This window comes from Lycium ferocissimum, chromosome 10 (genome assembly GCF_029784015.1).
Source record: "Lycium ferocissimum isolate CSIRO_LF1 chromosome 10, AGI_CSIRO_Lferr_CH_V1, whole genome shotgun sequence".
Classification (NCBI taxonomy): domain Eukaryota; kingdom Viridiplantae; phylum Streptophyta; class Magnoliopsida; order Solanales; family Solanaceae; genus Lycium; species Lycium ferocissimum.
Window position 1 is genome coordinate 19,823,193 of NC_081351.1, and position 15,574 is coordinate 19,838,766.

Here is a 15,574-nt window from a genome sequence, read left to right on the forward strand (position 1 = left end):
TTTTTCTTTTTTCTTTTTTAATTTTCCCTCTGATCTCTTTTGTTGGAGTTATTGCTCTTTTGGTGATTTAAACTCACAACTCTGAGGCGGTAGGTGGGGGTGTTGAGCGACCCCTCTTGTCAAATAGTAATCAAATGTTCAAAACTTAATTGCACAAAAATCTTTAACAAAAACAGTCACAAGATTTTGACAAAATTGCACCAAACAAAATTTAAAAGGTTCAAAATTATGATAAGAAATTAGATTACTGGACTATGAATTTGAAACATATAATAAGACAATAGTTATGCTTTACCAAGTGTGTAACGAGATAAAATCGCATCTTATGGAATTTTCTTTTAAAAAACTTCAAGTCAAACATTTTATTTATCTTTTCATAATTGGTGTACTTAAAATCCATTTAAGATTTTGTAATCCAGAGAGATCCATAAATCAAACCTACTTATTAATGTAGTAACATTTAGTCTCTTTTTTCCACGTAATATGATATAAGTAAATTTTGAAGATAGGGCACCATTTCCCCACAATAAAAATTTGTATAAAAATTGGATAAAGATATATATATATATATATATATATGTGTGTGTCACCAATCAAGCACGTAACGTGCACGACCCCACAATCATATATATAAAACTCACGTTTATATATTACCTTATAATTAGGGATAGTTCAAACACAAAGAATATTTCAGATAATGTAAGTCTATTTTTTTTATAACAAACATGTGAATTTTCTAATCATGAAACAAGAACTAATCGGCCCTAAGAAAAATATTTCTGAGATTTCATATATAAGTAAAATCTCAAATAATATTGAAATAACTCTCATACAATGAAAATAAAGGATACAAAAAACTCAATTACCCATTTAATCAATATATTGTCACAAAAATAGGTTCTCAAGTAATAAAAATCATATCGGAAACAACATGAGACCTTATCTCCAAATGAGTTCAAAAAAATATATATATGGTTCATATTGTAGAAATATGAGGTGAATCAATTGAAATCATTATGAGTAAAATTAAGTTGTTTTAGCCAAGAATCAACAGCACTTTGAAGATCATTGAATTTTACATGGGTTTTGGGCCTTGTTTATCCATATATTAGTTTGCATCTTGTCAGATGCTAGCCCAAAAGGAGAAAGAAGAATTCCACCATATTCCCTCTTTTTTAATGAAATATCTTCTCTTGTTTCATTGTTTAAGTTCTTTGCTCATAAAATAATATTTATATGATGTGTGTGTGTGTTTATATAGAGAGGTGTATGAAAAAATTATATAAAAATTGGACAAGCACGTATACGTTGCCAAGCTAGCACGGAATATGCACGACCAAACAACCATATGCCTCATTTATGGACAATATCAAATTTAAAATAATTTAAATATTTAAAAACATTTTAAACAATATAAGCCCGCTTTTTATAATAATCATGAAATGAAAACTTATCGGGCCCATTTCTTTTGTAGATTTTGTGTTAATTTATTTAGGGAATTTATGGCATTTATTTTTAAGAATAAAGAATAACTCATAAGGCGTATGCACGAGTTAGTAGATTAATACTTAATATATTAAATCGTAACACTGTTGTTAATGTTGATATTGTTTTCAACGATTAGCTACTTACTTCTCTAGAATTGACAATATGATACGTTTTTTCAATAAAACAATTCAACTGGTCGAAACTTAATTGCACAAAAATCTATAACAGAAAAAGTTACAAGATCTTTGACAAAATTGCACCAAACAAAATTTGAAAGGTGTCAAAATTATTATAAATAATTAGATTATTGCACTATGAATTTGAAACATATAATAAGAAAATAGTTATGTTTTACGATGTGCGTAGCAAGATAAAATGACATCATTTTAGAGGGAATTTTTTCGTGAACAAATTCAAGTCAAACATTTTATTTATCTTTTCATAATTAATGTACTTGAAATCTATTTAATATTTTGTAATCCAGAGATATTCAAAAACCAAATCTACTTAATAATGTAATATTTAGTCTTTTTTTTCCCACACAATATACATCTAATGATTCCATATACATATGTATAAATAAATTTTGGATCCACCTCTAATGGATTTTGTTTTCTAGATCGTGAATAGAGTATTCCTTTCTCAACTATTGTAAAAATAAGGCATAATACATAAACGAGCCCTTAAACTTGACCTCAACTTGCAAGTGTGCCCTCTAATTTTGGGTGTGCATAAGTAAAAGTTGAACTTATCGAAACCCCCCCCCCCCCCGAGATAAAGTTGAACACGTGAACACAAATGTGCATGTCGCATTTTATATTCCGAACTTTAGGCAATGACATGGCCCTCCAAAATTTATGTGCCACGTCAGCATTTGTATTCACGTGTTCAACTTTAGACAAGTTGAGGTGCCTACTTGTGCAAACCCAAAGTTGAAGGGCATACTTGCCAGCTGAGGCCAAGTTTAAGGGTCTGTTTATATATTATGCTTAAAAATAATACACACATATATTATTGGTTTGATGCATACGTTGAGAGTGGACACCTTTTTTGTTGATTATAACTCTTCAAATATAACAAAAAATGTCAACAACAATAACATACCCGTGTAATATTCTCTCTCTACATTCTTCAAATTTCGGAGTTTTTCAGGAGGGTAGAGTGTACGGCAATGTAAAATGAAAAGAGATCATCCCTACTTATTAGAGTGGTGGAGTCGAGGAATTTGGCCTTAAAAATGTAGACCAAATTTTAATAATTAAAAAGGTATAAAATATCTTTAATTATTTAGGTTAAATTAAATATATACTCATAATATATAATTATCGCTAACATTTAATAACCATAACCAAACCAAATACTATCTATTTTTCAAATTTAAAACCAAACTAAACCAAACCAAACCAAATGTCGATTTTTTAATTAATTTTCCGGTGAAGTTTTTTGTGCACCAGACCACCGACCACCCTTCACCTAAGGTGGCTCCACCCATGCCTACCATAGGAGGCAGAGATACTATTTTCAATAAATCTTCGAGAAATATAACAAAAAATGTATCAGCGAATAAAGCTTCAATTCCTTTTTTTTAATATCGTTTGACAATTAGTATCAACTTTTCTACCTATTTGTTAGAGTGATAAAATTTTACTCATAAAATAAACTACAATAAAAATCAAATATTGTTTGAATATGGTTTAAAGAATCCAGACCTTTGCCAAGGCCTTGTGAATTTCGAGGCAACTGTACAAATAGTCAATTTTGGGATCTCTATTTAAGTTATAGTCGCGATGTGTAAAAACTTGCATATTTCGTCATTTTAGAACCAAATCTAGGCGTACGCGAACAAAGTTACAAAAAACTGCGTCTGTAGTTTGGCATACCAGACTTCTGACATTTTTGTTAGAAGTTTGGCAGGCAGAATTGTCGAAACTGAAAATAGTTCTATGAAGTTTGAACTACCATTTCATCATTGCCAATGTTCTCAAACTTTTCCAACAACACCTACTATTTGATTTAAACTCAATTATCATATTCAAAATTCAAGACTTCTTCAAATTTGTATGATAATGATGATGTTATTATGAAGACCCTTTAATTGACTATGGATGCAAAAAAATTGAAAAAGTGATTGTGCCTTAAAATGGCACTGTGTAAAATAGGTTGTATGTGCAAATTTTCATGAATTTCAAGGATCATTCGCACAAATGTCCTATTTTGGGTAATCTTTAATTTTTGGCCCTCAATTTGTGATCTTTAATTTCTGTCCTTCAACACTTTTGGCGCGACACAACTCTAGATTTCGCTCGGCATATGTATCATAACATCCCACAAATCATGTCAAACACAACAAAACTTTCAACACTCAACATAATCTGAAAAATACTACATGTCTTATGTTGCATAACTTAATTCATACAGAACTTGTACCAAGTGAAGAAAAAGTTCTGTTTTTGAAGATAAAAATGTTACAAAACTTTTACTGAGCAAATCAAGTCCGGAAATTTTCACTCAGTGAGCAGCAAGGGGAAAAAAAAAGTAAAAAACCACATATATGATGGATAAATATTAAAGACTTCAAATTTGAATGTATAAGCCCAAATACTTTCAAGCCCGTTAGCTATATTTTTAGGCCCAAAATTGAATAGATTTCAGCCCACCATTTATATTTAAGACTAAACCCTAAACCCTTCGTTTCAAAATCTCAGAACTTTCTCTCCAAATTCTTCAATTTATTGTAAGTTGTTTCTCTCTCTTTTATTTTCCAGTTATTTTTAAGTGGATATAATTAAAATAACTTCAATTATATTCTTTTTTTGGTGATTTTTATTGCTTAATTAGCACTGGTATTTGTTTTTTTGCTGATAATGGCTTGAAATAGAATATTTTTAGCTAATTTGGATTAAAAAAAAAAAGGAAAAAGAAACAAAGAAAAGATATGGTTGTTAAAAAGATAAGTTTTTGTTACTTATATCAAAGAAAAAAGATAAATTCTGTGTTGGAATTTGCAATTTTTTTTTTTTGGTTGTATTGTTAGTGTTCATTTCAATCATATATATTTTTTTTTGGGTGTTTGAGGTGATTTTTACTGCTTAATTTGCACTGTTGTTTGGTGATAATGGCTTGATGAGAAAATGGAAAAGAAACAAAGAAAACATATGGGTTTGTTAAAAGATAAGATAAGGTTTTGTTACTTGTCAAAGGCAAAAAAAAAAAAAAAAGATAATTTTGTTGTTGTTATATTGTTAATGTTCAGTTACCTAACTTAAGTAGGCGTTTGGACATGCTGATTTCATCTTATGAGATGAAATCAGTGTTTGGACATGCCATAAATGTAAAAGTTGACCCATAAGTCTATATTTTGTAAAAAAAGATCCATAAGTTGATAGATATATTTACTAATCATGTTTACCAGCCATTTATATCAAAAATAAAAAGATCTACAAGTTGGTAGTTATTTATAACAAAGTTACTCTTACCAATTATGTTGGAGGATTATACTAAAGAGTAGTTATATTACAACTCATTCAGTTTTCCATTTTATTGACCTAAAATTTGATCAATTGATGTTGTATTTTTTAGAAAGGCCTTCTAGTAGCGTATTAATTTTGTTATGAACTATGACTTGCTCATTTGTTAAGATTGTATGATAACTGGAAAAGTTTTGATGGTTTTCACAACTTGTGGGGTTTTTATGTCTATAAGAAAATATACAACTTAAGAAATCCAAATTGCATGTCCAAACATGATTTCATCTCGTGATTTCATCTCATGATTTCAAATCATGTCCAACCGGCTCCTAAATTTGTAAACTTAATTTTTTGTTGTTGTATTATTACTAGTTCAGTTCCTGGACTTTCCTGGATTGAGAATTCTAAATTTCAAGATTTACTTCAGCATTCTAGTGGATAAACAATGGATTACAAATATGGAATGAAAAATGGGGAAAGAAACAAAGAAAATATATAGGTTTGCTAAAAAGATAAGCTTTTTTCTTACATATCACAAAAAAGGTCAAAAGTTTTATTCGGGACTGAGGCATCCTTGTTATTGTTAGAGTTCAGTTCCTCAGTTGGAATTTGTAAAGTTCAATTTTGTCATATTTTATTGTTAGTGTTCAGTGGGGTTACAAATATGGGGTGAAAAAAGGAAAAACAAACAAGAAAATATATGGATCTGTTTAAAATCCAAGTTTTTGTTACATATCGCAAAAAGAAACATGTAAGTTTTGTTTGGTGTACTGTTAGAGTTAGGTTCCTTGGTTGAAATGTTTAAACGATGGGTTACTAATATGGAGTGAGAAAAGGAAAAAGAAACCAAGAAAAAGAAATGTGTTGGTTAAAAAGATAAGTTTCTGTTACATATCGCACAAAACATGTAAGTTTTATTTGGTGTATTGTTAGAGTTCAGTTGCTCGGTTGACATTTGTGAAGTTCAATTATTGTTGTACCATTAGTGTTCAGTTTCTGGATTTAAAGTGGTAAAATTTCAATCATTTACTGAAGCATTCTAGTGACTGAATAGTGGTTACAGAGAGAGAATGAAAAACGGAAAAAGAATAACAAGAGATATGGTTTTGCAAGTTCTTCTCTGTTTTTTCTCCCGCAATTTTTGGTGGCTGGAATTAAGGAAATCGTAATTATTTGTTGTTGTATTGTTAGTGTTTAGTTCCTGTGTTGAAAGTTGTAACTTTCATTCATTTACTCGAGCATTCTTGATCTTTAGTGGGTAAACAATAGGTAACAAATTATACCCTTTTCATAAATAGTGAACGTGGTTGTTGATAGTTTTATGTTTGATGTCAACCTTCCCCGATCAACCTCCTTTATTTGAGCCTGTGACAGGTAATTTGAGCTAGTTACTCGATAACTCTAATATTATCTTTTCTCTATTCTTATCAGAGAGTCTGAGTTGTATGATGGTTAAGAATAAATTAGCCATGATGAATCAAGAGAATGATGAGGAGGATTTTGACCCAGAAACCGAATCCGAATCTGGATCGGAGGAAGAAGAAGAAGATCAGCAAGTTGTAAAGTTGGCTGAACCTTCAAAGACTGCTGTATATAACAAGGACGGTTTGCTTGAAAGGCTGAATGATATCAGTTGGCCTAATAATTTGGATTGGACTCACAGGCTTAATATTGATAGGGAGGAGCAAGAACAGGTGGACGTGAATGATGATCTGGCGAGGGAACATGCTTTCTACACGCAAGGGTTAGAAGGTATACGCCAAGCGTACGTCAACTTTCAGTCAACCGGCGAACCATTCCTAAGGCCTGCTGATTATTATGCGGAAATGGTGAAGACCGACACTCACATGGAAAAAGTTAAGGGTCGACTCTTAGCTGAGAAGAGAAGAATTGAGGAGTCCGAAGAGAGAAGGAAGGCGAGAGAGAACAAGAAACTCGCCAAGGATATACAAGCACAGAAGATGAAAGAAAGAACTAAGCAGAAGAAGCAGGAGATTGAGTCGGTTAAAAAGTGGAGGAAGCAAAGGCAGCAAAGCGGATTCGATAAAGAGGATGCTGGCGGACTAGATTTGGCTTTTGATGGAGGAGACGTTAATAAACCCTTTCAGAGATCGAATAAGAAGAGACCTGGTGTATCTCCCGGAGATCGTTCAGGGGGGAGGGCGAACTTTGGTGGGAAAGGAGGGAAGGGGTTTGACAAAAAGAGGAAAAGCCGGGAATTCAAGGACTCCAAGTTTGGATTTGGTGGGAGAAAAGGGTTGAAGAAGCAGAACACTGCTGAGACTACCAATGATTTCGGAGGAAGCCACAAGGGTGAACGTTTTGCAAAAAACAAACGGGTGAAGAGATGATTGTTTCTTGCTTATTACTTGCTGGTTTTTGTTGTACTAGACTAAAGTTATTGCTTTGTTATGCGGATGAAATTAGTATTTATTTGAGAGCTTTACCTATCAAACAGAATGAATTAAATGTCTCGTATCATAAAGGTTTTTGCAAATTGATGATCATTTTTCTTGGCGTTGAAACTGCATGATGTCTTGGCTTGTGTTCTTTATTTCACAATATATACTATATTGAAGTGTAACTTTTCCTTTGGATAGTCAAGTTCTGGCTATAAGTTGATGAAACCATGACATTTTGGTCATATCATACGTCTTTTTTATCGGCTATTGGGTGGGAAATCAAAAAAGAAAATGAAAAATCATTAAATATCTCCAGTTATTATTGTATAATTAATTTGAGATTATTGTGGCTATTCATAAACATCCGCATCTGACTATAGTAGGTTCTTCAACCTTGCCAATTCCTTACTCTTGTACAATAATTTAGCATAAATGAATTGGCTTTCAAGGTTTTGGTATTGCATTAGGTGTAAAATGGCTTCTTCCTAAGCATATATTTATCCTGACTTTTATAAAGAATTAGACATCGTTGTCAACCTTTAATACTCAAAAATATCACTAAAGCATATCCTTATAATACTGAATGCATATCATACGCTATAGCTGCATATTTTTAAGAATACAGTCCTAAAATTACATTTTAATCTGAATGTATTTATTCCATTTTTCTTTCTATACCAAGCTAATCATTCTTCCCAATTGTGACAAAACTCTTGTTTTAGTCACACTCTAGAAGTAGACCGCTTAACTATCACCTTGTATTACTCTTCAACATGAGTTGATTTCTCCGATAGTCATTCAACTAAAATAGTTATTATCTCAGACTTTCTCAGAAATCAACCCTCTTCAGCATCTTTGTTTCAGGCATCAGAAAAGTTTCACGAGGCCAAAAAATTCATGCAAATAGGAGGCTTAACCTTGGCTAAAGCGAGTATTGATGAAGGAAGAATCCATAATCCATCCCCACAAATCAATCCTGAAGCAACTGCAGGTATCATCAAATTGGCCTTGTTGCTGTTGAACCTGTGGAATAGGTATACAACCAAACTGCCCACACACATATCAATTGCAAAGTAGGCGCCAACGAGGAAAGGAACAGCCATAGCCATTGGGAGAGGAACCCATTTCCCGACTCTTTCTGGGGCTATGTCTCTCACCAAGTTGGCAACTATGGCAAAGGCGAAAAAACCATAACATAGCTGCAAGCAATGTTGGGGCAAAGCAGAGAAACCTTCAACACCTAGGATCGCCATGTTCCGATAGATTAGAGCATAAGGAGCTTTGTACTCCCCGTCGGGGTTCCCTATATCAAAAGCCTTGTAGAAGAGGAAAAATGTGAGAGGTGCTATCACACAACCAATGGCGGTCCCAATGGCTTGGCTAAGAAGCATTGAACGAGGGGAAGTAAGGGTGAGGTGGCCCGTCTTGAAATCATGCATCAGATCAGAGGATATAGAAACTATGGATTTGATAAGTCCACATCCGATAAGTCCAGCAACTACCCCATTGTCGTTACCAGATAATGCAGCAAGCACAAAGAGAGCCACTTTCCCGTAATTGTATGCCATGTTCATGTCAGTTAGACCAGCACCATAGGCATTGCAGAAGCTCAAAGATGGTGCAAGAATGTAGGCAACGAGCACGTAATACCACTTCAGTGCAGGGAACATAAGTGGGATGACAATGATGGAGATTACAGAGAAAACCATGTACCCAACACAAGCTACCCATAACGGAATGCTCTCTCTAATGAATACTTCATTTCTCTGGAGCTCATCAAGCGGCTGATTCTTGTTATCTGAACCTGCTGGAGAAAAAGTTTTGTCCATCATCCTGTTAGCTAAGACAACAACAATAACATACCCAGTGAGGTCCCACAAGTGAGGTCTGGGGAGTGTGGGTGTACGCAGACCTTACTCCTACCTTTGAAGGGTAGAGATGTTGTTTCCGATAGACCCTCAGCTCAAGAAATCGTTTTGCAGAACAGTTTTAAAAAAAAAAAAAAATCAAGAGTAAATGAGCTTTGATGATATTGAAGAAAGAAAATATCAACAGTAAAAATAGTACATATAACCAAAGTAAAAGAAACAACAGTAGTAGTAATAGAAGGAGAGCCATAGTAATATAGTATAATAGTTTCAACTTACATGATGCGGGGTTCTTTTTGTTCAGTGATGCATATATGCTTCTACCAGTGAAAAAAAGTGTTCTGAGAAAATTATATAGGCCATCTCCCAGGATAAGAGCAATGGAGATAAAAACCTGCATATAAGGAGTAAAGCTGACAAAATGGTAACAACAATGCTTCAAGGAAGTAATGAGCAAAAGTATTAGGTGCTTCTTCAATTTCCATCCCTACTCATTACTTGAAGACTTTAGAGATTACGACTATTTGATCTCATTTCTACAAACCTTGTAACCATTAAGGCTCCTCATGCTGCTCTCCGGTAAAGTTGAAGGGAACCAAGCTCCTTTGCGATCACTAATTAGAGGCCACATGATTCCCCAAGAAAGAACAGCTCCAAGAAGCAAAGACAAGTTCACAAGGTGGGAGCAAATCATTCCAGCTCCAACGTAAGTCATGCTGAAATCAAAGTAAAATCTGCAAAATAAAAAATTGCGTTATATTATTAAATAAGATGGAGAAATCATTCAAAGATCAGTCTAGCTTGAAAAAAAATAGTACATACGACTGTTTCCAAGCTTTTAGTCCTAACGTGGGGAAGTTTACAAATCCACATTGATCTCCACCGGAATAGAACCACTGAAAGAAACTCCATACGAAACTAAGCGAGAAGAATTTCAGGAACCCATTGACTTGTTTCCTGAAAAATTTAAAGCTTTCATTTCCATATTTCAGCTAATTTCGCAAATCTACATTGATCAATGCATGCATACTTAGCCATTTTGTCTCCCTTAGGTGTATGAAATCCATTAATAAGAACAGCAGTTGCAGTTCCACTGGGATAAGTTAATTTATAGTCAATTATCATGATCTGCAGAAAAATCAATCAATAAATAAATGCTCAAGAGAGTTAGTCAAGGCAGCAACTAGCACTACGAATCTGCAAGTGGAAAATTGTACTCCCTCTGTCTCAAATTATCTGTCGTGATTCTCTTTTACACGCCCCTTAAGAAACATTCATTAGGAGGGATTTTTGACTATTTTACCCTTATTTATGTCTTAAGACATAATCTCTCTTCATTAAATATTTACTCTATTGAGGTGTTTGTCGTCTTCAAGAACAATTACTACTAAGGCTAAAATGGGAAAAAATAATTAATTTTTCCTTGAACTTCTAAAATGACAAACAATTTGAGACAACTATTTTTAAAACCACGATGGATAACTTGAGACTGAGGGAGTATATAGAAACCACCTTATCATGGTTCATTGAATTCACAAACATAAAAAACACAAGGAAGGGGTAGTAGAAGAAGTGAACATACCTTTCTAAGTGGAACTAAAGCTAACAGTCCAACAAAGCTAACAACAAACAGGAAACCAATCATCCAATCAAGACCAGGTTCCTTGTAGCTCCCTGGTATATTGCCTTGTTGTGTATCGGCCCCTGACTGCTCATATGTTTTCTTGTTCAATCCCAAAAGATAAGATCCAAAGCCACCTAATTAATAATGAAAAAAAAAACTCAAGAAAAGTGCAAATGGACTAGAAAGAGAGAGTAGTTTACAACAACAACAATATACCCACTGTTATCCCACAAGCAATGGTGTAGCTAATATAGATAGGCGAAAGGTGGTCAGTTGAACACCCTTCGTCGAAAATATTATACTATGTATATAAAAATATTACTGCATATATATGTCAAGAAACTATTTCTTATAAAGATTTACAAATCTTGAACACCCTTAGTGAAATTTCTGACTTCGCCACCGCCCACAAGTGGGGTTTGGGGAGGGTGAGGTGTACGCAGCCCTTACCCCTACCTTTATGGGGTAGAAATGTTGTTTCCGGTGGACCCTCGGCTCAAGAAAAGCAGTTTTCAGAACAAGAGGAACCAAAAAGCTATGACGAAAATACTGAAAACAGAAAAATACAGACAATAAAATAGTAAAGATAACCAAAGTAAAAGAAACAACAGTAGTAATACCTCCAACGGAAATACTATAGCATGCAACTGCACACGTCTGAATAATAGTATTTTCCTGTCTAGTGAATGGAGTTGAAACAAAATTGGCCTTTTGAAGAAGCTTAGTCCATGATTTGATGAATACATAGGCAAGAAGTGCAGCTGAGACATTGAGATTAGGGACTAGCCCAGTAGTGAGATTCAACTTCATTACTATCACACTGTAAATGATTCCAATCAGTAAACTTGCTACAATTCCTCTAATTGTTATATGTTTAGTCCATGGAGGAATTCTCTTCACTTCTTCCATATTGTCTTCCCTTTCTTCTTCCTTGTCCATGTTTCTCATTCTACTAAATATCCCCTGTTCATTTTCAGTCTCAAGATTAGCTATATGGTGTATTCCTAATGCTGGGATTAGTAAAAATGACAAAAATGAAAAACTAGTCCTGTATGTATGCACTTAATAGTTTTGGTCCTTTAAGTTTGCCAAACACTTTTAGTCTTCGCCAAATATTTATCAAATTCAGTCGGTAAGATTTGACGGAAACTATGGAAAAAAATATTAAACTATAAACATCAAGAAAGTCCGATCAAATCCTAAAATATGTAACAGGAAAAAAAAAATGCACTAGACACTAAAAAGATAAGAGAAAAATAGCAGAAACTACAAAATTTGTACCTCTAAATGTGAGTTCTCGCTAATCTTTATTTTTCATAGTTTCCCGTCATATCTAAGAGACAATGTTCGGTAAATATTTGAAGAATACTAAAAGTGTTAACTTTTGACTAACTTTTGACAAATTTAAAGTACCAAAACTGCTAAGTGTATACTTAAAGAGACTATTTTGAACCTATCCTCAAACATAAGGGACCATTTTTGTCATTTTCTCTCATTCATTTTCAGTCTCATAGATTAGCTACTTATAAAAGAATTCAATCCAACAGTAATATGTATGGCTTAGAAAATCACATGAGAATTAACTGAATATTACCTCTTCTTCTTGAAGCTTAAAAGTTGATTGCCTTCTTCTTCTTGAATAGTACCTTCAAACTTCTCAACCAAATCAATTAACAATATAAAAAGCTCAAAAAGATTGAATCTTTACAGCTTTTTATGCAGACCCAAAAAGAATATATCGTCATCAAAGATTTTTTTCTTTTTTGATTCATAAAGTTAATTGATCAAAGATTCTGTACTACAAGAATTTACCAAGAAAAAGCAGGATTCTCAGTCCACCAATCTCAATTTATATATGTAAAGAGAGCTTCTTTTTTTTTTTTTTTTTTTTTGTCTTTTTGCAAAATCAAAATCTCAACCAGAGAATGTGGGGAAGCTAGGAATAGTTGAGCCAAAAATATAGACCAAATAGCTTAGACCAATGGCATGTACTGCATGAGTAGTACAAACCACAATAGTTAGCTTCTTGCAGTACAAAACAGATGGAGGGGGTTAGACATGTTACGACTATTCTAGTTGACTTTATGCTTACTTAAGTTTCAGTTTGTTCAGTTTGTTTTGTCTTAATTTGACTTAGACGAGAAATTTAAGAAATTAAAGTAATTTTTCTGTCTCAGTTTTTGTGATATAATTTGATTAAGTATGGATTTTAAAAAAAGAAAAAAAAAGACTTTTAAAACTTGTGGTATAAAATAAGTCATATATATTTGTGTCACTGTAAAACATTTCATTATGAATAAAAAGAGAAGTATTAAATTAAATAATTTCTTATTGATATGTATTATTCTTTTTGAGATTGACTAAAAAAAAATGTATATTACATAAATTGAAACTTTAATCTTGTGTTGTTAAATATGTCACGTGGAAAAAAGTTGTCAAATTATGAACAAATTAAACAAGAAAGTGCACAAATAAGTTAAAACAGAGATTAATTGACTTTACACCTTTTACCTTTTTTCTAACCTTCCATTGCTATTTTTGTCTCATCACTTTGGAATAATTGAAAGTAAGTACATAGTGATGTAATGTGTAGAAATGATTTTTCTTTTGCGTTAGGAATAGTATAATGTAGTACGGGTTGGATAAGAGGAACCTTCTGACATGAAAAAAAGGTCCACCTTTTCAACTTGGCGTGTGGTGGAAACATGGTGCTTTGAAATGTGGACTTTTCTATCTTTGTCAACACACAATAAATGATTAGAGATAGGGAAGAATCATTATTAGGGGTGCACAAGATGGGTTACGTCGTTGTTGTGGGATGTGGTAAAAAAAGAATTTGTTCAAACTTTGGGAATGAAATTGCATTCTGATACAGAGTATTTTACCGTTAAAGAGAAAAATGAATTTGGATTAGAAGGATTCCAAAATCGGTAAGAACATCGGGGGGCAAATTCAAAAAAAATAAAAAATAAAAAATAAATAAATAAAATACTCGCCCCCCCGCCCCCAAAACTAATTATGCGTTTGACCATAGAAATAAAAAAAATGAACTTTTTTTTGAATTTTGGAGTTGGAGTTGAAGTTGTGTTTGGCCATAGTTTTTGCATAATAGTTTTTTATTGAAATGTGCTTGTTATGGTTGTGAAAAAGTTGAAAAACTTGAAAAACAAGTTCTTCAAATCCCAAATACAACTTCAATTTTAAGCTAGTAAACACTAATTTTTGAAAAAAGTGAAAAAAAAATTCCGGAAAAAAGTGAATAATTCTTATGGCCAAACGGATCCTAAGAAAATATTTCCCCAAATATTCGCATTAAACTAAGACAGGAAGTTGATATTTGTCTGCAAGTATCCGTATTCCAATATCGTTTGCCTCACATTTTAGTGCTTTATTGGCGTTTGAAGCGTGAATCATAAAGTATTGAGCCTAATTGCGGATTTTTTATGTGTAGGGAACATCTGGAGTAAAATGTAGTGAAAGTGCACGATTTGGAGCGAAAATGTTGAAGTTGGAGCAAAATGGCAAACATGCGACAGGCTATGTGCCACATGACTACTGAACAGACCACTTGAAGATAACCATGGAAGGTACGCGCGAGGCGAAGCGGATCGCGCGTTAGGGGTTCGGCGGATTTTTTTTTTTTTTAAAATTTAGATTTCGTTAGGGGACATTTAATGCGGTTTAATAAATTTTTGCGTATAAATATATATGAACTCATTATAGTTGAACCCCCTACGCCCCCCTGCGTGGGGAAACATAAGGATGACCCCCTGCAATGGCCAATCGTCGCAAGCTCATCGCGCACCTGGGTAGTTTAGATGGCCCGTGCTTCAGACGCCTTGTGACACACGAGCAAAATTTGTCCTAGACTTTTCCACTGCATATAAAAGCCTCACAACCTACTTATTTAGGGGAGTTCGACCAATTAGAAGGCAAGGACACAACAGGAGCTCTTGGGAGCACGAAGTCATAGAGTTACTTTTTCTTTCCAACATTCACTTGTAATTTTATGATTTTGGACATTCAATGTGATTTGTCATGACTATGCAAAACTACTGAGTTCTAGGGGCTATGGGTTTGACATGAACTCTATGTTTGAAGATTTAATTGACTATTGTTGACTTTATCCTGTTGGATTATTTATTCAATGCATTCCAGTTAGTTCTAATTCCATAGAAACATAGACTTCAGATTAACTTGAACAAGCAAATAGGAACTCAAAAGATTCTTACGAGCAAAATTAACCCTGTCAATTAGTAAACCAGATAATGCAATTAGTCAATTTTAGTAGACAACACAACATGATTGTTACTTGTTAGCTGACCCATAGCTATACAGTCGTTCCACTCGTTGATTTCATCAACCAAAGCTTTTCTACTCATGTTCATTCAATTTACTTGCTTATTTTATATTTTTGCAATAGTATAATTAGTTACAAAAATTTTAGGGACTTCTCTAGAATAATTCATTAGTATTTGCTTAAGTTGGATAATAGCAGTTGATAACATGTCTGTGGGTCGATAATCAATCTCAACATTTTATTACTTGTCGATACATTACTTCATCCCCCTATTGAGATAGCACAAAACGTTGGAAGGAATATGATAGAGGTTGCAAGACCAAATCTGGAGAATGTGACAAAGGCAATCATCAAGCCATGCTGAGCTGAAGCAAAATATTGTAATTGGTATAGTTACACGGTCAGTTCACAATTCGACAACATGA

At 33.5% G+C, this 15,574-nt stretch overlaps 2 protein-coding genes across 5 annotated transcripts; one reads left to right on the top strand and one right to left on the bottom strand.

The window, feature by feature from the left end:
• The first annotated feature begins 6,150 nt into the window (after positions 1 to 6,150).
• Positions 6,151 to 7,480, top strand: LOC132032725 (probable rRNA-processing protein EBP2 homolog). The gene has a single exon (XM_059422426.1). The coding sequence runs from the start codon at positions 6,401 to 6,403 to the stop codon at positions 7,304 to 7,306; it is 906 nt and encodes a 301-aa protein (XP_059278409.1). The 5' UTR covers positions 6,151 to 6,400; the 3' UTR covers positions 7,307 to 7,480.
• Positions 7,481 to 7,912: 432 nt separating this feature from the next.
• LOC132032724 (metal-nicotianamine transporter YSL3-like) lies at positions 7,913 to 12,824 on the bottom strand. 4 transcript variants are annotated; one of them, XM_059422422.1, is made up of 9 exons: positions 12,662 to 12,824; positions 12,444 to 12,502; positions 11,470 to 11,812; positions 10,808 to 10,983; positions 10,256 to 10,353; positions 10,048 to 10,182; positions 9,770 to 9,959; positions 9,505 to 9,619; positions 7,913 to 9,197 (listed from the first exon to the last, which is right to left on the bottom strand). In XM_059422422.1, the coding sequence occupies exons 3-9, from the start codon at positions 11,795 to 11,797 to the stop codon at positions 8,236 to 8,238; spliced, it is 2,004 nt and encodes a 667-aa protein (XP_059278405.1). In that variant the 5' UTR covers positions 11,798 to 11,812; positions 12,444 to 12,502; positions 12,662 to 12,824; the 3' UTR covers positions 7,913 to 8,235. The 4 variants fall into 4 exon arrangements, with proteins under 4 accessions (XP_059278405.1, XP_059278406.1, XP_059278408.1 ...); XM_059422423.1 differs by having other exon boundaries at positions 12,444 to 12,495; positions 12,662 to 12,791; XM_059422425.1 differs by lacking the exon at positions 12,662 to 12,824 and having other exon boundaries at positions 7,913 to 9,161; positions 12,444 to 12,655.
• Between the last annotated feature and the right edge of the window lie 2,750 nt (positions 12,825 to 15,574).

Coding starts and splice junctions, on each gene's coding strand:
- LOC132032725 (XM_059422426.1), top strand. CDS start 6,401: ATGATGGTTAAGAATAAATTAGCCATGATGAATCAAGAGAATGATGAG.
- LOC132032724 (XM_059422422.1), bottom strand. CDS start 11,797: ATGAGAAACATGGACAAGGAAGAAGAAAGGGAAGACAATATGGAAGAA. Junction 9,620..9,769: donor GGAGCCTTAATGGTTACAAG/GTTTGTAGAAAT, acceptor CCTTATATGCAG/GTTTTTATCTCCATTGCTCT. Junction 9,198..9,504: donor CAAAAAGAACCCCGCATCAT/GTAAGTTGAAAC, acceptor TTGTTGTCTTAG/CTAACAGGATGATGGACAAA.